The sequence below is a fragment of the Protopterus annectens genome, chromosome 16.part0 (assembly GCF_019279795.1).
Source record: "Protopterus annectens isolate FY-2018-M chromosome 16.part0, PAN1.0, whole genome shotgun sequence".
NCBI lineage: Eukaryota > Metazoa > Chordata > Ceratodontiformes > Protopteridae > Protopterus > Protopterus annectens.
In genome coordinates, this window is record NC_056750.1 from 880,581,432 (window position 1) to 880,603,335 (window position 21,904).

The window sequence follows — 21,904 nt, forward strand, 5'->3', positions numbered from 1 at the left end:
AAATAATCAACTGGCCTTTTTAGTTAATCTAAAATTATATTATGAATGTTCCTAGCAAATTTATCTTTCGAAGCTGAGAATCGACAAATAATAACCAGTGTGTATAATTTCATTTGATCAGGAAAAGTAGGAGACCAAACAACAATCCAAAACACTTGCGGAAGAAGGTAAGTCTAGTCCAAGTAATGTAGTTCCTTTTCTTTAATATAGCACAAGCAAAATAATAAAAAATACAGAATGTATATTGAAGTAGATGATAAAACAACTGTGAACACAAAGTGCTTTTCGTCCCACCTGGTGGTGAGACTTCTTCAGGTAGAGGCATTCACTAAAACCAGTGCATTTAAATACAGTCCATGGTGCAAGCATGTTGTTAATCAGCCAGTGGGCGAGGGCTATTCCCAACACACTGATGATGCTATGAGGGTCCACTCAATAAGTAATTATTTCCTTTAAGAGTTTCAAAACACCCTCTGGACTTATTAAAAAGCAAGTAAATATACACACTCTCTTGTCCAGTATTGTGCATAGTAAATCATACTCATAATATGTAAACATACAGTTATTAAAAATATTTAAATATATGAGAACCTTTTAAAAATGTTTGAAAATATTTTAAATATTTAAAAATATAAGTATGCTTGAAATTTATACAACAAAATGGTGAAGTATAAAGAAGTCGTAAAATTTACTAATGCATAAAAATAATAATGTATAAAAATGTTCTGTCTTATGCAATATGGCATCCTACAGTTAAACATTAGAATATAAAATATATATATAAATATTGTGGTAACAATTATATTCATCATGTTAGTCATGACTAACATGATGAATTGTAGGACAAACTAGCTATGTCAAATATATAACAGTTGTCTCAGTACAAGCTAATACGTATGAATTCTTAACAGCAGTCATTTAGTAACACATGGTTCAAATGATGGGTGCTATGCAATGATGTATAGACAGAAATGTTTTTTGTACTTCCATGTATCCATATATCAATATATAATAAAACATTTAAAGTATGATTTACTATGTCACAATACTAGATGAGTGTGTATATTTACTTACTTTTTAATAAGTCCAGAGGGTGTTTTGAAAGAAACTCTTAAAGGAAGTAATTACTTATTGAGTGGACCCTCATAGCATCATCCGTGTGTTGAGAATAGGCCTCACCCATTGGCTGACAACATGCTTGCACCATGGACTGTATTTAAATGCACTGGTTTTAGTGAATGCCTCTACCTGAATAAGTCTCACAACCAGGTGGGCCAAAAAGCACTTTGTGTTCACAGTTGTTTTATCATCTACTTCAATATACATTCGGTATTTTTTACTTTTTATTATTTTTGCTAGTGCTATATTAAAGAAAAGGAGCTACAGTACTTGGATTGGGCTTACATTCTTCTGCAAGTGTCTTGGATTGTAATTTAATTTGATGTTTTATGTTTAATAGTGTAAACATCATTTTTATTATCATTATACAACTAAATCACCTTGGGTATAGCAGGCAATTTTGCACATAACGTGAAAACACCCATTTTTTTGTATTGAATGAAGATGAAGACAAAAAGACCAGAAAATAATCCTAGTATTATGTTTCCTTAATTTAAAATGAGTTTTGTGTGAAAAAATCACTATAGGTCTAAGTCTTCAAAAATATAAACAGTTATGTCGTTTATGGGATATTCAGGTAACTGACATTTAATGAAGCTAGATATAAAGACATAGTAACGATAAGAGGTGATAAGTAAAGAAATCAAAAAGTAATTTTTTAGAATGCTATACCTCTAAAACCAGTTGTGGTTTCAACTCTGTAATAAAACTGAAGCTGACATTGAAGTGACCTAAGAGATACAGACATGAATGTTGGAGGACAGGAAACACGTGCATTTAGTGTAGGATCACAGGTGCTTGATAATGATTTTTCTGAATGTGGCCAATGATGGTCAGATGCAGTGGTTTGAGGGGATGGAATTTCATGCTGCAGATTACTTTATCTGATACTGGTGGATTGAAATCATTGCTATTAATTTTGTACAATGCTGTTGCAGGCAGAAATGTGTCCCTTTCTGAAATGGCTAGAGCATTTGGATTGGTCAGTCGTTAGAAAAAATTGGTAGATGGTCAGAGCTATTTACAAACTGGCTTTGTTTGTGTTAGGAATGGAATAATTTGGCAGTGGGTTGTTTCCAAGCATGATCAGTTTCAGGATACATTTGTGGTTTTGTAAAACAGCATTTTTTATTATGACTTTTTAAGTGTCTTGCATAAGCTAGCAAATAAACATGTGTTTTAGATTATTAAGGACTTTTGTGATAGTTGTCTGTGTGTGATGGTAAAGGATAGACGTTGATCAAGGTTAATGCTTGGGTATTTTTGGATGATTTTGTTTCACCGATCTGTAAAATCCAATGGTTTACTGCAAAAGTTGAGTTAGTGTCCCAAATATTATGCCAGTTGTTTTGGAGAGGTAACTGTCAATATCTGGGCATAGACTTTATTATCACAAACTGAATACACTGAATCTCTAGAACCTTCCGGAGGTTGCTGCTATTTTTGCCCCCACTGAGTAAAGGTGATCATGTAAAGTTGTGGGTTATCATCTGGGCAGAGTTTATGAACAAAGAGAACAGAAAGGGGTACAACAAACCTGTTAGACTCTTGTAAAAAGGGCTACAGTTTTAGAGTACACATAATTAAGGCGTGCATTAATTAGTCTGTTAAAGCAATAACCCCTGGGTGGGCAAAACTAGTATACTGTGATTTTTCTACTCTTGCTGACATTTAAGTTTGACATCTACACTGTTTGTGAGTATTGTGGTTTTGTGCCCTGTAATAGTGTTAGGCTACCTTTAATTTTCAAAGTCTGAAGATGAAGCTGTGGTCCTCTGTCAAAGGCCATGCATTGGTAAACCTGTGAGATCAAATTAATCAAAGCTACTATAGAGGGATTCTGCAGCTGATTTGAGTGCAGTTAACGTGTTAAAACACGGGATGGAAGCCATGTCAGGCATTTATTAAGATTCTGCAAAGTATTAGAATGTGTAACAATTTTTTGATGAATAACATTTAATGTTATGTTTTTTTTTTGCTTGGTTTTTATTTGCAGGGTACAAAATCCCCCCAGAGAAATTGCTGCTGTTACTTAAAGAAGACTGTGTCAAACAGGAAAATAATGATGAAACTGGGAGCACTGTTAAAGAACAGACAGATAGTTCTAAAAATAAGCACAAAAGTAAGTGAAAAGCTCATTAATGATTCATTTTTTGATTAATTTACTTTTTAGTGATATTGATAGTTTTGGGGGAAATGGGAGAAGGTGGCACAGTGGAAAATTGAAGGTAAGACTGTATAAAAAGGTAAAGGTAATAGGCTAAGTGCATTGCTGTAAAGTTTATTTTTAAATGTAAATAAGTTGATCACAACAACAGCATCACTGAAGTGGAAGTTGGTGGGTATAGTTCATAGGTTCATATGTGTGTACTAGGCTAGTGGTCCTGGAGCCTTTACAAACCTAGCCCAAAGGATTACCCTGACATTGTGCCACCCGACCTTAGTTCCCAGTGCCTCTGTTGAGTAAAGCCACTGGAGTGATCCCCGGGGTGAATTTTCTATTTTCCCATCCACTCATCAAGGTTTCTCTTGAAGAGGACCAGTGAGGTTCTCTGTTTGATATGTATGGGAAGTCTATTCCATAACAAGGGCAGTCTCTGGGTTATGAACCTGTCCCTCCAGCACATTCTGTTGATTGTGGTAATGAGGTTGAGGTCACTGGAGTGTGTGGAGTGGAGGGATTGAGATTTCTTTAGCTGTAGCATTTCTAACAGAGCAGGGTCAGACATGGCTTTGTATGTCAAGCAGAGATCACCTCTAAGTAGGTGATATGAGACAGAGAATAGTTGGAGTTTTTTGAGTCTGTCCATATAGGACATGTGTTTAAGGCCTAGGATCCACTTTGTGAGGTACTTTTGTGGCCACTCCAGTTGTTGCAGGTGTCTAGTGAGGTACACGCCAAATGGAGCATTGTACTCGATGATTGGCCAAATGAGGGTAGAGCAGAGGGAGACAATGACGTCTTTCTTCCTGGGTGCAGAACCCTTAGTAATGAGATGTGCCACATAGAAGGACTTTCTGACCACAGTGGCAATGTGGTGGTCAAAAGAGAGGCTGCTGTCAACCTGTGTTCCCAGGTCTCTTATAACACCTTCTGTGTTCAGTGGACTACCATCGATGTGGTAATTCATGGGAACCAGGTTTTTCCCAAAGGGAATGATGACACATTTTTTGGCATTGAGCTTAAGGCCATGGTTCTGACACCAGTCATCGGTCTCAGTGAGGCCTTTCTGTAGGATGTCAACATCACTTGGGGAGTTAATAATAGCTCCCAACTTGCTGTCGTCTGCAAACTTTGTCAGTCAGAGACCCTTTGTGTTGGCCTGGACTTCAGAGAAATAGTTGCAACCCACCTTGTGATATAGGGGTTAATACCTAGCTTATTGAGTTTTTCTATGATTCCTGAATGGGGAATGGTATCAAACGCCTTGGCCAGATCAATGTCGGCTGTATGAACCACCTTGCCTTCATCCACAGGTCTGGTGACTGATGCAAAGAAGTCGACCAAGCTGAGCAGGCATGATCTGCCTTTCACAAAAGCAAACTGTGTGGCATCCAGAGTTTGGAGATTCCCTATATCCTTGTTTATTAGGTCCATGATGATGCATTCCATAGATGTGCATATCAGACTCGTCAGGCTAATGGGGTGATAGTTCCCAGGGTCTGTAGTTGCTCCTCCTTTATGGAGAGGGATGACTATCGCTGTGCACCATTTGGTAGGGAAAAAGCCTGAGGTGAGGCTGTGATTAAACAGGGAGGGCACACAGGTGAGGTGCCAGTTGACTCTGTAGCTCATGTAAAACACAGCCAAGGATATTGTCAGGTCCCATGGAAGCTGTGTTCTTGGCCTTAGACAGTACTGTTTCAACTTGTGCAGAAGTAATACTGGATGCCTGGCAATCTACTGGTATTGTGATTGGTCCTTTGGGGGGGAGCGGTAAAGTTGGCACTGAATCTGTCGGCCAGTATATTGGCAATATCTGTTGGCTCAGTATAGGAGGTACCATTGTGCAGTAGCTCAGAGCAAATCTGCGTATTGCCATGGAGATTCTTTACATAACTATAGAAGGCCTTGTGGTTGTCTTACTGTCTGCTGCAATTCTGTTTTCATAGCTAGTTTAGAGAATTTGATGAGGGATCTCAACTTTTTGTTGAGGTTGATAAGGGAGTTTTTCCATTCTTGGGACTTCACCTTATTCCACATCCATTTCCTCCTTCTGTTGCAAAGTTTGTTTGTGGCAGGGGACCACCAGTTCTTTTTTTTTGGAGGAGAGCATCTTGGTTCTATTGAGTATGGCAAGATCCATGCATTTGTGTATGTGTTTGTACAGTGCATTGGTGTATGATTCGGTGGTCATGCAACTATTCTCCATTTACATGGGTGCCATGAATTTAACCACCTCTGTTTTTAGGAGCTTAAAATTAGCTTTGGAGAAGTTATTCATGGTGGTTACCTTTGCGGGGGTAGGGTGGGGTAGGAGGGATGTGGATTTCCTGGGTGATTAGTTTGTGGTCAGATCTAACCAGGGAGGAGTTAACTACTGGTGTAGAGAAACGGTCACCCATGTTAGTAATGACCAGGTCAAGGATGTTGCAACCTCTAGTGGGGATAAGAATGAGCTGGTCCAGGGCATTGGAATTAATGAATTCCAGGAAACATTGGGCAAGTGTATTGGTACATGAGTAGTTTTCCCAGTTAATGTAGGGGTAGTTGAAGTTGCCCAGTATGAGAGTGTTAGGTTGGACCGTAATATTCTCCAATGTGCTTAGGAAAGTGGAGTGTGAGTCTTGGGACATTGTTGGGGACCTATAGCAGGCTACAACCTGAATTGCTGTCTTACCCAATGTTAGCTGAACCTGAAGTATCTCTGATGCACTATGTTGGACTACCAGTCTGGAGGTGTGCGCATCCTTTATGAATATGGAAACACCACCACCTTTGGAGCTTTGGTCCAAGGTCTGGGGCCGAAAAGTATGGAATTCGTTATAGCCTGGTGGAAGACACAAAGACATTCTGAACAAGACTTGTGTTTTGTAGCAGTTACTCATAAAAAATACAGACTTTGGACACTGCAGGCAGTTGTAAAGCATGCCTTTAACTCATTCCCTGCAAAGGAGCTCTGGAAGGTTGCACTGTAACTCCCAGTGGGTGGAGCCTAAGCTTTTTTGATAGTCAAATTATGACTTCCCTTATCTAACAAGTCTACACGTTTATGGAACCATAGGGTTACTAAGGAAGTATAAATAGAAAAATCTTCAGCAAAAAAATATTTTTTATAGAAGTAGCATTCTTTAGGTTCCAGGTCTTAAACTGGATTTTATAAGTCATAGTAACTATTAAGCTTGTGATATTTTGTAAACAATTTAAACCATCCCGGCAACCACTTAAGTTACACTTATACTGTTAGCAGCATTTTGTTCATCCTGTTGATAGCTTTCATACGAGGCTAAGCGGTTTTGGTCTTGGTTGTCAAGATATTTAGAAATAAAAGAAATTCATGGCAATATAAATAAATCTTATATGAACAAGAATTACATTTTTTTTTTTACCTGGACTAGACAGATGTCAAATATCCACACAGTTGTGTTTGCTATAGTGTAAGCTTTAAGAAGAATTATTTTAGTACTTGTATGTAGCATTGTTTTGAAATTATTAATGGAAATATGAACAAGCAATATTTGACAGCTAGAGGCATCAGAAGGATGTAATTGCAGAAACATGTATGCGCATCACCCGGTTGTAAGGAGTTAACAGGATTTTGCACAGCTGACCAGATCACTTGGACATCACTACTTTCTGTTCTTGAACTCCCCAGTTCTGGGTGCTTTAGTTTAATAGGGTGATAATGGAATACTTAGGATATGTGTAATGTTATACTTGGTGCATGTGGCAGTATGGATAAGGGCATGTGTCAAAGGTAGAATGCATGTATTGATTAAGTTAAGAATATATATTTATCGATTCAACAAATTGTGTGAGTCCTTGAAAGGGATTGATTTGATTCTACTCCAAGTGAGAAAGGTGGGGAAGAGTATTAACTACATAAATGGATAATTGCAATATTAAGCACATGAAAGGATCATTTAATTGCAGGGTCACTGACCTTTATCCTTGTAATGTTTTTAGCATTTGGATTAATCTGAATAATAAGAATTCTTTATAGAAGCAGTGGAAGAGCACATTCCTGCCTTGTACTGCTGTGTAGTAAGGTCGACTTAGATCTGTACTCATTCACCAAGATACTAGCTAGCTAGCTGAAAGATAGCTATATGCCCATGTTATGTATAGAGCAGTTTTTTGTCTTTATTATCACAAATGTCTGCAGACAGGTACTTCCAAAGCAACTGTAGGAGTTTCTTGTTTAACTTCAATTATCAGTCATTTTTTTCTTATCCATCCCACTAGTCTCTGTATTGTAGCCCATCACATCCCACCTTGCAACACTCAGCCACTTTGTTTACACGAGCCTAATGCACTAATCCTTATATTGCTACAATAAATTCCTTCTTTACACAGCTACAAGTTTAACCCACCATATCAAATCTTGTTATAATGACCTGCTTATTTACAGAGGTGAAAGCCTATACCACCATACAGTACTTTGCTAAACTGAAACACTTTTTTACACTTATAGAAGTCTCACTGAATCACTATACCACTCTACCTTGCCACACTGAATCAGTTGTTTACAGAGCTGTCAGCTGAATCCCCCCATAACCTACCTTACTACTAGTGAATTGTTCATCTACACAGGTGAAAGCCTAATCCAGCATATAGAGTACCTTCCATCCATCCATCCATGTTTGAGTCATGTCAAATGCCTGTGGCAACTCGGTGAATAAGTGCCACCATCCAAGGGGTTTATCTGTCAAGTAAGAAGAGGAAGAAGACTGCAAGGTGTTGGAGCTGCACCTCACAGACTTGCACTACCTAAACACCAAAGGACAATTTGGGGTCACCAATTTGCCCAACAACTGTAATTGGGAGGTTAGAAAAAACAAGAGTACCCAGAGGAAAGTCCTTGTGAACCAAGAGAGGGCATGTGGAGTCTACACAGAAGATACCCCAGCTAAGAATCAAATCGGAGACCCTCTTGCTGTGAGGCAACAATACTACTCCCTGCCCTACTGTGCTGCCCATGTCTTAGCTTTTGCTGAATCATTTGTTCACACAAGTAAAAGTCGAACTCTACTTTCCTGTATATTAAATCATTTGTTTATACAGATGAAAGCCTAACCCATCACCCTCACTTCTCTCTACATGCTTTTTGCTTTTATGCCTTCTGACTATCAGCCTTAACCCATCACACTACGGGCTGTTTATTCCCTAGTAGGTGATATCTCCGGCATGGCGCAAGAACCATCCAGGGGTCTACTGCGCCCAGAGTGTTCACGAAAGTTCTGGCTCCAGTGATAGCTTTCTTCAGACTAAGAGGAATACAGATCTATCCTTATTTGGACGATTGCCTGATTCTGGCTCAAGGGAAGGACGAGCTTCTTCAGCATTTGAAATATGTGATAGCAGTGCTAAGATGCCTGGGGTATTCTGTGAACGAAATAAAGTCCAGTCTAGTACCCTCTCAAGACATGTGCTTTCTGGGTGTGAGACTGAATACAGCAACCCAGATGGCCTTTTTGACCCCGGACAAACAAAAGAATCTTTCCCTTTACTTCCATCAACTATCTCATCAGTCCGGGCTGACTGCAAGGACAGTCCTTCAAGCCTTAGGGTTCATGGTATCTTGTATTCTGGTGCTTCCCAATGCCAAACTGCATATGAGGAAGCTGCAATGGTATCTCAAAAATGTATGGACACAGCACTGCCAGGATCTGGACACTGTCATTCAAATAATACCTTGCATTCAAAAGGAATTTTTGTGGTGGGCTCAGGAATGTCACCTAAACAAGGGACTCTCTGTGACCCGGCCAGAGGCGAGTCAGATTCTAACGACAGATGCCTCAGACAAAGCTTGGGGAGCTCATCTGAATGGAAAGTGGATACAAGACAAGTGGCCTGCCAGACTACAACATCTACATATCAACCTGAAGGAGATGTTAGCAGTCCAGTTTGCAATAATGGCTTTCAAGGATTTACTTCTTCCAGGGCAGGTGTTGATTCTAACAGACAACACAACTGTCATGTGGTACATCAACAAGCAAGGGGGAACACATTCTTATCCTCTATGCAGGCAAGCAATGATTTTGTGGGAGACTGCTCTAAGTTTGCAACTAAATCTTCAAGCAAGGTTTCTGCCGGGAGCACAGAACTCCTTAGCAGATGTGTTAAGCAGGCAAATCATGGATCCCCTTGACGTGGAAATTGGATCCTCATGTATTTCGGAAATTGACAGTGTCATGGGGAACTCCAGACATAGATCTGTTCGCTTCTCCACTAAACCACCAGCTGCCAAAGTTTTGCACAAAAGGTTTCATCACACAGCTTGAAAGTGGATGCTCTTTCTTTCAGTTGGAAAAATCTTCATGTGTATGCCTTTCCACCTCTGCCTCCTCCCAAAGGTACTCCTAAAGGTCAGACAGGACAAAACCAAGGATGATTTTAATAGCTCCAGATTGGCCTCGGCAGCACTGGTACCCATTACTGAGGAGTCTGGTAAGGAAGCCTCCATGGCCTTTACCTTTGATTCCACACCTGTTGTCTCAGGAGGACAGTCATTTACTCAATGTCAAGCTTCACTCTCTTCATCTAACAGCCTGGCATATTCTGTTTTGAACCATAGCAGGTCTCAACTTCCACAGCAAGTTTTGAATGTGATTTTGGAAGCTAGGAGACCTAGCACAAGGAAAGTGTACGCAGAAAAATGGAAGAGATTTTTATTTTGGAGTGCAGCAAAGGATTTGGATGTTTCTGAGCCCAATTTGGGTGTGGCTCTTCAATATCTTACTGAGTTACTGGACAAAGGTTTGTCTTTCTCTTCCATTAAGATTCATGCTGCAGCAATTTCAGCTCACTATGACTGTGACCCACCGTTGTTTTCTCATCCTTTGTTCAAGCAATTTCTTAGAGGGGCAAAGAATATAAGACCCCCACGTAGAGCTCCTACTCCTGCTTGGGACCTCAATTTTGTGTTGGAGAAACTCACTCTACAACCTTTTGAGCCTGCAGCTACTGCTGAGTTGAAATATTTATCATGGAAGACTGCTTTTTTGTTGGCCATTACCTCTGCAAGAAGGGTTTCTGAATTGCAGGCCCTTATGGCAGTTGAGCCTTTCTTAATTTTCCATAAGGATAGGGTATCTTTACGTACTAATCCTTCCTTTATGCCTAAAGTGGTTTCTAGTGTGGCTTTAAACCAAACTATTCATTTACCTACTTTTTATGCAGATCCCCAAAATAAAGGGGAAAAGATTTTGCACACTTTAGATGTACACAGGCAGTTGCGTTATTATCTAAGCAGGACTAAGGATTTCAGGCAGTCTCAGCAGTTGTTTGTTTCTTTTGCTTTAAGTTCTCAGGGCAAGCCTGTGTCAAAACAAACTATTTCTAAATGGATTGGGTTTTGCATTGCTTTTTGTTATTCCCATCATGGCAAGGAGATTCCGGCTGGGATTAGGCCTCATTCCACTAGGGCCACTGCCACTTCAACAGCATTTCTAAGGGGGGTGGCAACTAAGGATATTTTGGAGGCAGCTACTTGGAGTTCAGTGCATACTTTCTCTAAGCATTACCACCTTCCTCTTTACTCTAAATCTAGGGCTGGTTTTGCCACTGCTATTTTACAGGGCATTTTAGCAGCTCCTGCTCCTTTATAGTTTGCCATCCTCCCTTACCTCTGCTTTGGGATTCTACCCAAGTGTAAGGACTGCAGCAATGTGAGATGAAGAACATAGTACAGTTTTGTACCTACCATAAATGTAGATGTTCGAAGATCCACATTGCTGCAGTCCAATTTACCCTCCCTCCTTCCCCTCTGTGTTTAGAGGTGGTTGTGTGGGTTGGGTTGTACATTTGTATATTTGTATATATTGTACATATATTTAGTGCAGGGGTGTTGGGTTTGTTGTTGTTGTTGTTGTTTTTGGTTTTGGCCTTTGGTCTTCTGACATCTGGGGCAAGAAAAGACTGAGGATATGACGTCGGTCATGCGCATTTGTACCCTGACGTACTGACGTCAGTCTAATGCGCCTTGACCGACGTCAGCCTTATACTTTGGTATTTGGGCGGACCGAGGGCGCGGACTACCCAAGTGTAAGGACTGCAGCAATGTGGATCTTCGAACATCTACATTTATGGTAGGTACAAAACTGTACTTTTTGTGCCCTGTAATAGTGTTAGGCTACCTTTAATTTTCAAAGTCTGAAGATGAAACTGTGGTCCTGTGTCAAAGGCCATGCATTGGTAAACCTGTGAGATCAAATTAATCAAAGCTACTGTAGAGAGATTCTGCAGCTGACTTGAGTGCAGTTAACGTGTTAAAACACTGAATGGAAGCCATGTCAGGCATTTATTAAGATTCTGCAAAGTATTAGAATGTGTAACAATTTTTTGATGAATAACATTTAATGTTATGTTTTTTTTTTTGTTTTGTTTTTATTTGCAGGGTACAAAATCCCCCCAGAGAAATTGCTACTGTTACTTAAAGAAGACTGTGTCAAACAGGAAAATAATGATGAAACTGGGAGCACTGTTAAAGAACAGACAGATAGTTCTAGAAATAAGCACAAAAGTAAGTGAAAAGCTCATTAATGATTCATTTTTTGATGAATTTACTTTTTAGTGATATTGATAGTTTTGGGGGAAATGGGAGAAGGTGGCACAGTGGAAAACTGAAGGTAAGACTGTATAAAAAGGTAAAGGTAATAGGCTAAGTGCATTGCTGTAAAGTTTATTTTTAAATGTAAATAAGTTGAGCACAACAGCAGCATCACTGAAGTGGAAGTTGGTGGGTATAGTTCATAGGTTCATATGTGTGTACTAGGCTAATGGTCCTGGAGCCTTTACAAACCTAGCCCAAAGGATTACCCTGACATCGTGCCACCCGACCTTAGTTCATAGGTTCATAGGTTCATACTAGGCTATCTGCCCAAGGGCATTTATAAGCCTAGCCCAGAGTTTTGTGGCTTTCGCCACCCCTTTAGTTTGAAAGGATACTATGCCCATTATTTTGCTGTGCCTCTGTCTAGCAGTGACACTGAGATAATCCCTGGGGTATATCTGCGATCTCCCATCCATTGGTCAAGATTTCTCTTGAACAAGGCCAGCGAGGTGCTCTGCCTCATATGTACCGGGATTTTGTTCCACAGCATAGGGAGTCTCTGGGTGATGAATCTGTCCCTCCAGCACGTCCTATTAATAACCGTGTCAAGGTTTAAGTCTCCCGCCCTTGTAGTTCTGAGGGATCTAGATTTTTTGAAGTGAAGCATGTTCATCAATTCCGGGTTGGACATGGCCTTGTATGTCAGGCACAGGTCACCTCTGAGCAGACAGTGTTACTGAATAGAGCTGGAGTTCCTTCAGTCAGGCAGCATAAGACATATTTTTGAGACCCTTTATCCTTTTGGTGAGGAACTTTTGGGGCCTTTCCAGTTGCTGCAGGTGTCGGGTCAGATACATTCCGAATGGGGCATTGTACTCGATCATTGGTCTGATGAGTGATGAGTACAGGGGGACGATGACCTCCCAAAACTAATTCCAGTGGTGAGAATCAAACCTTGCACCACGTGGTTCAAAGGCATACATTTTAACCACTGTACCACTCGTTCTTTCTGGTTCCCAGTGCCTCTGTTGAGTAAAGCCACTGGAGTGATCCCCGGGGTGAATTTTCTATTTTCCCATCCATTCATCAAGGTTTCTCTTGAAGAGGACCAGTGAGGTGCTCTGTTTGATATGTATGGGAAGTCTATTCCATAGCATGGGCAGTCTCTGGGTTATGAACCTGTCCCTCCAGCACGTTCTGTTGATTGTGGTAATGAGGTTGAGGTCTCTGGAGTGTGTGGAGTGGAGGGATTGAGATTTCTTTAGCTGTAGCATTTCTAACAGAGCTGGGTCAGACACGGCTTTGTATGTCAAGCAGAGATCACCTTTAAGTAGGTGATATGAGACCAAGAATAGTTGGTGTTTTTTTGAGTCTGTCCATATAGGACAAGTGTTTAAGGCCTAGGATCCACTTTGTGAGGTACTTTTTGTGGCCACTCCAGTTGTTGCAGGTGTCTAGTCAGGTACATGCCAAATGGAGCATTGTACTTGATCATTGGCCTAATGAGGGAAGAGTAGAGGGGAGACAATGACGTCTTTCTTCCTGGGTGCAGAACCCATAGTAATGAGATGTGTCACATAGAAGGACTTTCTGACCACAGTGGCAATGTGGTGGTCAAAAGAGAGGCTGCTGTCAACCTGTGTTCCCAGGTCTCTTATAACACCTTCTGTGTTCAGTGGACTACTATCGATGTGGTAATTCATGGGAACCAGTTTTTTCCCAAAGGGGATGATGACACATTTTTTGGCATTGAGCTTAAGGCCATGGTTCTGACACCAGTCATTGGTCTCAGTGAGGCTTTTCTGTAGGATGTCAACATCACTTGGGAGTTAATAATAGCTCCCAACTTGCAATCGTCTGCGAACTTTGTCAGACAGAGACCCTTTGTGTTGGCCTGGACTTCAGAGAAATAGTTGCAACCCACCTAGTGATTTAGGGGTTAATACCTAGCTTATTGAGTTTTTCTATGATTCCTGAATGGGGAATGGTATCAAACGCCTTGGCCAGATCAATGTTGGCTGTATGAACCACCTTGCCTTCATTCACAGGTCTGGTGACTGACACAAAGAAGTCGACCAAGTTGAGCAGGCATGATCTACCCTTCACAACACCAAACTGTGTGGCATCCAGAGTTTGGAGATTCCCTATATCCTTGTTTATTAGGTCCATGATTATGAATTCCATAGATGTGCATATCAGACTCGTCAGGCTAATGGGGTGATAGTTCCCAGGGTCTGTAGTTGCTCCTCCTCCTTTATGGAGAGGGATGACTGTCACGGTGCACCATTTGGTAGGGAAAAAGCCTGAGGTGAGGCTTTGATTAAACAGGGAGGGCACACAGGTGAGGTGCCAGTTCACTCTGTAGCTCATGTAAAACACAGCCAGGGATATTGTCAGGTCCCATGGAAGCTGTGTTCTTGGCCTTGGACAGTGCTGTTTCAACTTGTGCAGAAGTAATACTGGATGCCTGGCAATCTACTGGTATTGTGATTGGTCCTTTGGGGGGAGGGGAGCGATAAAGTTGGCACTGAATCTGTTGGCCTGTATATTGGCACTATCTGGTGGCTCAGTATAGTGGGTACCATTGTGCAGTAGCTCAGAGCAAATCTGCATATTGCCATGGAGATTCTTTACATAACTATAGAAGGCCTTGTGGTTGTCTTACTATCTGCTGCAATTCTGTTTTCATAGCTAGCTTTAGAGAATTTGATGAGGGATCTCAACTTTTTGTTGAGGTTGATAAGGGAGTTTTTCCATTCTTGGGACTTCACCTTATTTCACATCAGTTCCTCCTTCTGTTGTAGAGTTTGTTTGTGGCAGGGGACCACCAGTCCTTTTTTTTTGGAGGAGGGTATCTTGGTACTATTGAGTATGGCAAGATCCATGCATTTGTGTACGTGTTTGTACAGTGCATTGGTGTATGATTCGGTGGTCATGCAACTATTCTCCACTTGCATGGGTGCCATGAATTTAACCACCTCTGTTTTTAGGAGCTTAAAATTAGCTTTGGAGAAGTTATTCATGGTGGTTACCTTTGCGAGGGTAGGGTGGGGTGGGAGGGATGTGGATTTCCAGGGTGATTAGTTTGTGGTCAGATCTACCAGGGAGGAGTTAACTACTGGCGTAGAGCAACGGTCACCCATGTTAGTAATGACCAGGTCAAGGATGTTGCTACCTGTAGTGGGGATAAGAATGAGCTGGTCCAGGGCATTTGAATTAATGAATTCCAGGAAACATTGGGCAAGTGTATTGGCACATGAGTAGTTTTCCCAGTTAATGTAGCGGTAGTTGAAGTTGCCCAGTATGAGAGTGTTAGGTTGGACCGTAATATTCTCCAATATGCTTAGGAAAGTAGAGTGTGAGTCTTGGGACATTGTTGGGGACCTATAGCAGGCTACAACCTGAATTGCTGTCTTACCCAATGTTAGCTGAACCTGATGTATCTCTGATGCATTATGTTGGGCTACCAGTCTGGAGGTGTGTGCATCCTTTATGAGTAGGGAAACACCACCACCTTTGGAGCTTTGGTCCAAGGTCTGGGGCCGAAAAGTATGGAATTCATTATAGCCTGGTGGAAGACACAAAGACATTCTGAACAAGACTTGTGTTTTTTAGCAGTTACTCATAAAAAATACAGACTTTGGACACTGCAGGCAGTTGTAAAGCATGCCTTTAACTCATTCCCTGCAAAGGAGCTCTGGAAGGTTGCACTGTAACTCCCAGTGGGTGGAGCCTAAGCTTTTTGATAGTCAAATTATGACTTCACTTATCTAACAAGTCTACACGTTTACAGAACCATAGGGTTACTAAGGAAGTATAAATAGAAAAATCTTCAGCAAAAAAATATTTTTTATAGTAGTAGCATTCTTTAGGTTGCAGGTCTAAAACTGGATTTTATAAGTCACAGTAAACTTAGTAACTATTAAGCTTGTGATATTTTGTAAACAATTTAAACCATCTCGGCAACCACTTAAGTTATACTTATACTGTTGGCAGCATTTTGTTCATCCTGTTGATAGCTTTCATACGAGGCTAAGCAGTTTTGGTCTTGGTTGTCAAGATATTTAGAAATAAAAGAAATTCATGGCAATATAAATAAATCTTATATGAACAAGAATTACATTTTTTTTTTACCTGGACTAGACAGAGGTCAAATATCCACACAGTTGTGTTTGCTATAGTGTAAGCTTTAAGAAGAATTATTTTAGTACTTGTATGTAGCATTGTTTTGAAATTATTAATGGAAATATGAACAAGCAATATTTGACAGCTAGAGGCATCAGAAAGATGTAATTGCAGAAACATGTATGCGCATCACCCTGCTGTAAGGAGGTAACAGGATTTTGCACAGCTGACCAGATCACTTGGACATCACTACCTTCTGTTCTTGAACTCCCCAGTTCTGGGTGCGTTAGTTTACTAGGGTGATAATGGAATACTTAGGATATGTGTAATGTTATACTTGGTGCATGTGGCAGTATGGATAAGGGCACGTGTCAAAGGTAGAATGCATGTATTGATTAAGTTAAGAATATATATTTATTGATTCAACAAATTGTGCGAGTCCTTGAAAGGGATTGATTTGATTCTACTCCAAGTGAGAAAGGTGGGGAAGAGTATTAACTACATAAATGGATAATTGCAATATTAAGCATATGAACGGATCATTTAATTGCAATGTCACTGACCTTTATCCTTGCAATGTTTTTAGCATTTGGATTAATCAGAATAATAACAATTCTTTATAGAATTTAATAAGAAGCAGTGGAAGAGCACGTTCCTGCCTTGTACCGCTGTATGGTCAGGTCGACTTAGATGTGTACTCATTCACCAAGATACTAGCTAGCTAGCTGAAAGATAGCTATATGCCCATGTTATGTATAGAGCAGTTTTTTTGTCTTTATTATCACAAAGGTTGGGAGGGTGGCCTAATGGTTAAGGTGTTTGCCTTACAAACACAAGATGCAGGGTTTGAGTCTCACAAGGGATAATTGGCTAGGTTTAAAATGGCTCTCAAGGGCAGTTAACCTAGTACTAATCTATGATTTTTTTTTTCTATGAATGTCTGCAGACAGGTACTTCCAAAGCAACTGTAGGAGTTTCATGTTTAACTTCAGTTATCAGTCATTTTTTTCTTATCCATCCCACTAGTCTCTGTATTGTAGCCCATCACATCCCACCTTGCAACACTCAGCCACTTTTTTTACACGAGCCTAACGCACTAATCCTTATATTGCTACAATGAATTCCTTCTTTAGACAGCTACAAGTTTAACCCACCATATAAAATCTTGTTATAATGACCTGCTTATTTACAGAGGTGAAAGCCTATACCGCCATACAGTACTTTGCTAAACTTAAACACTTTTTTACACTTATAGAAGTTTCACTGACTCACTATACCACTCTACCTTGCCACACTGAATCAGTTGTTTACAGAGCTGTCAGCTGAATCCCCCCATAACCTACCTTACTACTAGTGAATTGTTTATCTACACAGGTGAAAGCCTAATCCAGCATATAGAGTACCTTCCATCCATCCATATTTGAGTCATGTCAAACGCCTGTGGTAACTCGGTGAATAAGTGCCACCATCCGTGGGGTTTATCTGGCAAGTAAGAAGAGGAAGAAGACTGCAAGGTGTTGGAGCTGCACCTCACAGACTTGCACTACCTAAACACCAAGGGACAATTTGGGGTCACCAATTTGCCTAACGACTGTAATTGGGAGGTAAGAAAAAACAAGAGTACCCAGAGGAAAGTCCATGTGAACCAAGAGAGGACATGTGGAGTCCACACAGAAGATACCCCAGCTAAGAATCAAATCAGAGAACCTCTTGCTGTGAGGCAACAATACTACTCCCTGCCCTACTGTGCTGTCCCTGTCTTAGCTTTTGCTGAATCATTTGTTCACACAAGTAAAAGTCTAACTCTACTTTCCTATATATTAAATCATTTGTTTATACAGATGAAAGCCTAACCCATCACCCTCACTTCTCTCTACATGCTTTTTTGCTTTTATGCCTTCTGACTATCAGGCTTAACCCATCGCACTATGGGCTGTTTATTCTCTAGTAGGTGATATCTCCGGCATGGCGCAAGAACCATCCAGGGGTCCATCATCCAACCGGCCATGGAGCTGATTTTATCCTCTGCAGCATCCCAGCTATGAAGGTGTTTCTGTTAAAAAAAACTGAACACCATTAATTTCACACATGGAGGATTGTAAAGTCCGTCCCAGTAAAATAACTCCTATTTTATACTCGCTGTCTCCTACAGGCTGGTGTGAACACCTACATCACCACAGGGTATCCTATGGTTATCCTTGGTCCTGGCCACTTCATTGCTTTATCAGTGGTGATCATCTGAATGAAGACCATGTCTCCTTTGACTTAGATGGTCAGGGCAGCATTGGTCACAAACTTTAACCCTTATGTGGCCTGTTGTCCACTGTCTGTGCAGCTATTTGAACTACTGCCATCTAGGCCATAGTCAAGGCTCTGTCCCTTGTATGCTACAGAGCCAAGCTAACCTTCCATCCTTATTTTACTGCCCTGTTTTTTTTGTCAGTACAGGTGAATATGTAACCAGTTCTAATCTGTCTTTCTCACTGAACTGCATGTTTGCACAGGTTGAAAGGAATTCAGAAAGCTACTTATATTTATGAAGCTGCAAATTAAGATGGGATGTTACATGCTTTAATAACAATATATGTAGAAAAACTCCTGGCATCAGTGCTTGATCAACAGCAGAAAGGTTTAATAAAATGGCTGTGATAGTGGCATTACTATACACATTTCCCATCAGATGTGTCCAGTCCATATGCCATGAACCCCGTTTGATTGTTATATGCTTGCCAATGTAGGAATTTGCTTTTGAGTGACCTTATGCCACAATTTCTGGCAAATTTGTAACTCCTGCAGAGCCTTTGAAATGCACAGAATACTGTTGGTTTGCTGCAGGCAGTGAGCAAATATCCTGATAATAGTGAGGTTCCTACATAAGAACCCCCACATCCGAGATTGATAAATGTGAGGCTTGTATTTCAGAACCTCACACTAAACAACTTTATTAGCCCTTTCCCATTCTGAAGTCGACCAAACACTTCAGAAGTGGTCACACACCCATATAAATTAACAAAAAAGAGTAAATAAATAAATAAAAAACCTGAACAGCAGTAATTTCACACGTAGAAATATTGGAAAATCATCCTCAATGAAACACTTTCATTTTTATATTAATGCTTTTATCTGGACAGAGGAAGGAGGACAAGGAGACCTGGTAGTGGAACAAGGACATACAGGAGAGTAGACAGAGGAAGAGTTTAGTGAAGATGAAGTGGCATTATCAGAGAGATGAAGAAAGTAGACAGGAGTACAAGGAGATGAGGCGTAAGGTGAAGAGAGAGGTGGCTAAGGATAAGGTGTATGGTGAGTTGTATGAAAAGTTGGACATTAAGGAGGGAGAAAAGGACCTGTACCGATTGGCTAGACAGAGGGACCGAGCTGGAAAAGTTGTGCAGGGTGATAAATGATAATGAGGGAATCACACTTACAAGTGAGGAGAGTGTGTTGAGCAGATGCTTTGAGTGGCTGATGAATGAAGAAAATGTGAGAGAGAGAGAGAGAGAGAGAGAGAGAATGAAGGTTGGATGATGTGAGGATATTAAATCAGGAAGTGCAGTGGATTAGCAAGGAGGAAGTAAGAACAGCTATGAAAAGGATAAAGGATGGAAAAGCTGCTGGTCCACATGATATACCTGTGGAAGTGTGTTTTTTTAGGAGAGATGGCAGTAGGGTTTTTTAACCAGATTGTTTAATGAAATCTTGGAAAGTGAGAGGATACCTGAGGAGTGGAGAAGTGTTTTGGTACTGATTTTTAAGAATAAAGGTGATGTGCAGAGCTGTAGTAAATAAGAGGGATAAAACATGTAGTACATCACAGCATGAAGTTATGGGAAAGAGTAATAGAAGCTAGGTTAAGAAGGGAGGTGACTATTAGTGATCAGCAGTATGGTTTCATGCTGGGAAAGATCACTACTGATGCGATGTTTGCTCTGAGGGTGTTGATGGAGAAGTACAGAGAAGGTCAGAAGGAGTTGCATTGTGTCTTTGTGGACTTGGAGAAAGTTTATGACAGGGTGCCTAGAGAGGTGTTGTGTTATTACATGAGGAAGTCAGGAGTGACAGAGAAATATGTACGAGTGGTACAGTATATGTATGAGGGTAGTGTGACAGTGGTGAGATCAGTGGTAGGAGTGACTGATGCATTCAAGGTGGAGGTGGAATTACATCAAGGATCAGCTCTGAGCCCTTTATTATTTGCAATGGTGATGGACAGGTTGACAAAAGAGATCAGATAGGAGTCCCTGTGGTCTATGATGTTTGCTGATGATATTGTAGTCTGTAGTGATAGTAGGGAACAGGTTGAGGAGACAATGGAGAGGTGGAGATATGCTCTAAAGATGAGAGGAATGAAGGTCAGCAGGACTAAGACAAAGTATATGTGTGTGAATGCGGTGGCCAGAGGAATGGTGAGGATGCAGGGAGTAGAGCTGGCGAAGGTGGGTGAATTCAAATGCTTGGGATCAGCAGTTCAGAGTAATGGTGAGTGTGGAAGAGAGGCGAAGAGAGTTCAGGCAGGGTGGAGTTGGTGGAAGAGAGTGTCATGAGTGATTTGTGACAATTGGGTACCAGTAAAAGTGAAAAAGAAGGTCTGTAAGATGGCAGTGAGACCAGTTATGTTATATATGTTGGAGATGGTGGCACTGATGAAAAGACAGCAGTTAGAGCTGGAGGTGGCAGAGTTTAAGTTTTACACTGGGTGTGACGAGGATGGGCAGGATTAGGGACCAGTATATTAGAGGGTCAGCACAAGTTGGACAGTTTGGTGACAAAGCCAGAGAGATAGGATTGCATTGGTTTAGACATGCTGAGGAATGATTCTGGATATATTGGGAGAAGAATGCTAAGGATCAAGGTGCCAAGTAAGAAGAAAAGAGGAAGGCCTAAAATAAGGTTTATGGCTGTGGTGAGAAAGGATATGCAGGTGGTTAGTGTGACAGAGCAAGATGCAGAGGACAGGAAGAAATGGAAACGGATGATCTGCTGTAGTGACCCCTAATGGGAGCAGCCAAAAGAAGAAGCTTTTTTCAAGTGTCAGACCATGTCCTTTTGATAATTTCCAAAATTTCCCATAATTTTTGCAAAGAACAGAAAATGTTGTGGTTCAGATTTTGCCCGTATTCGTCTCCTACTTATCTAAAGACGTAAATAGAAACACTGTTCACCAATCCCCACACCAATGCTATAGAAAGGAAGACTAGGTGAGGGGAGTAATGTAAAAAGGCACAGACTCTACTGTGTTGTGATTGGATCACTGATCATACCTTTGGTATTTATATGTTCTCAAAAGGAATTTCAACAAATTCATTTCTTGTGCACATAACAGATTGTTTTTTATGGTGACTTGATCTTAATCCCCTGTGATGATAAGTGGAGGGTTAATTACATACCATGCAGACCTTTCTGTACCTCGGTGAAGGGATATTTGCATACCCTGTGTAAAGTCTTCTGTTACATCATTGGTGGTGTACTTGCTTACCCCAAGCCAATTTTTTTAACACCTTTATTTATTTATCACTTAAAACATAGGCAAACATACATTTTATATAATAGGAAAGAAACCATATTAATATGTTTCCAGTTACAATAATTGTACATTATATGTATATTCTTTATGTAATGTTGTATTGATAGTAATTATACAAATTAATCAATTACTGCCTTCCCGTAAACCCCACTCATCCTCTAAACCATTATACTGCATAGTCAGTATGGCAATATAACAGGCTATAAAACATCCTAAAAGCCTACAATCACCATTCAGTTTATGATATGTCCACAGAGGATTCCGGCAGAGCTGTGACAGTCGTGTGGACGGAAGATACAATCCATACAGTAGCAGAAATAAAACAGAAAGCCATCATGTTTTAGAAGCACAGACATAATGTGAGAAAATAGTTTATACTTACAGTTAGTTAGCTTTGTAGTGTAGTAGCATAGCAGCCAGG

General features: G+C 40.6%; 1 protein-coding gene across 1 annotated transcript in view; it reads left to right on the forward strand.

Annotated features, from left to right (window-relative positions):
- Window positions 1-21,904, forward strand: part of LOC122790679 — an 800,254-nt gene that overhangs the window by 378,648 nt on the left and 399,702 nt on the right. The window contains exons 10-11 of the mRNA XM_044058202.1: window positions 3,116-3,241; window positions 11,679-11,804. Of these exons, the coding sequence (XP_043914137.1) occupies window positions 3,116-3,241; window positions 11,679-11,804 (252 nt within the window). The remainder of the gene's footprint in view (window positions 1-3,115; window positions 3,242-11,678; window positions 11,805-21,904) is intronic.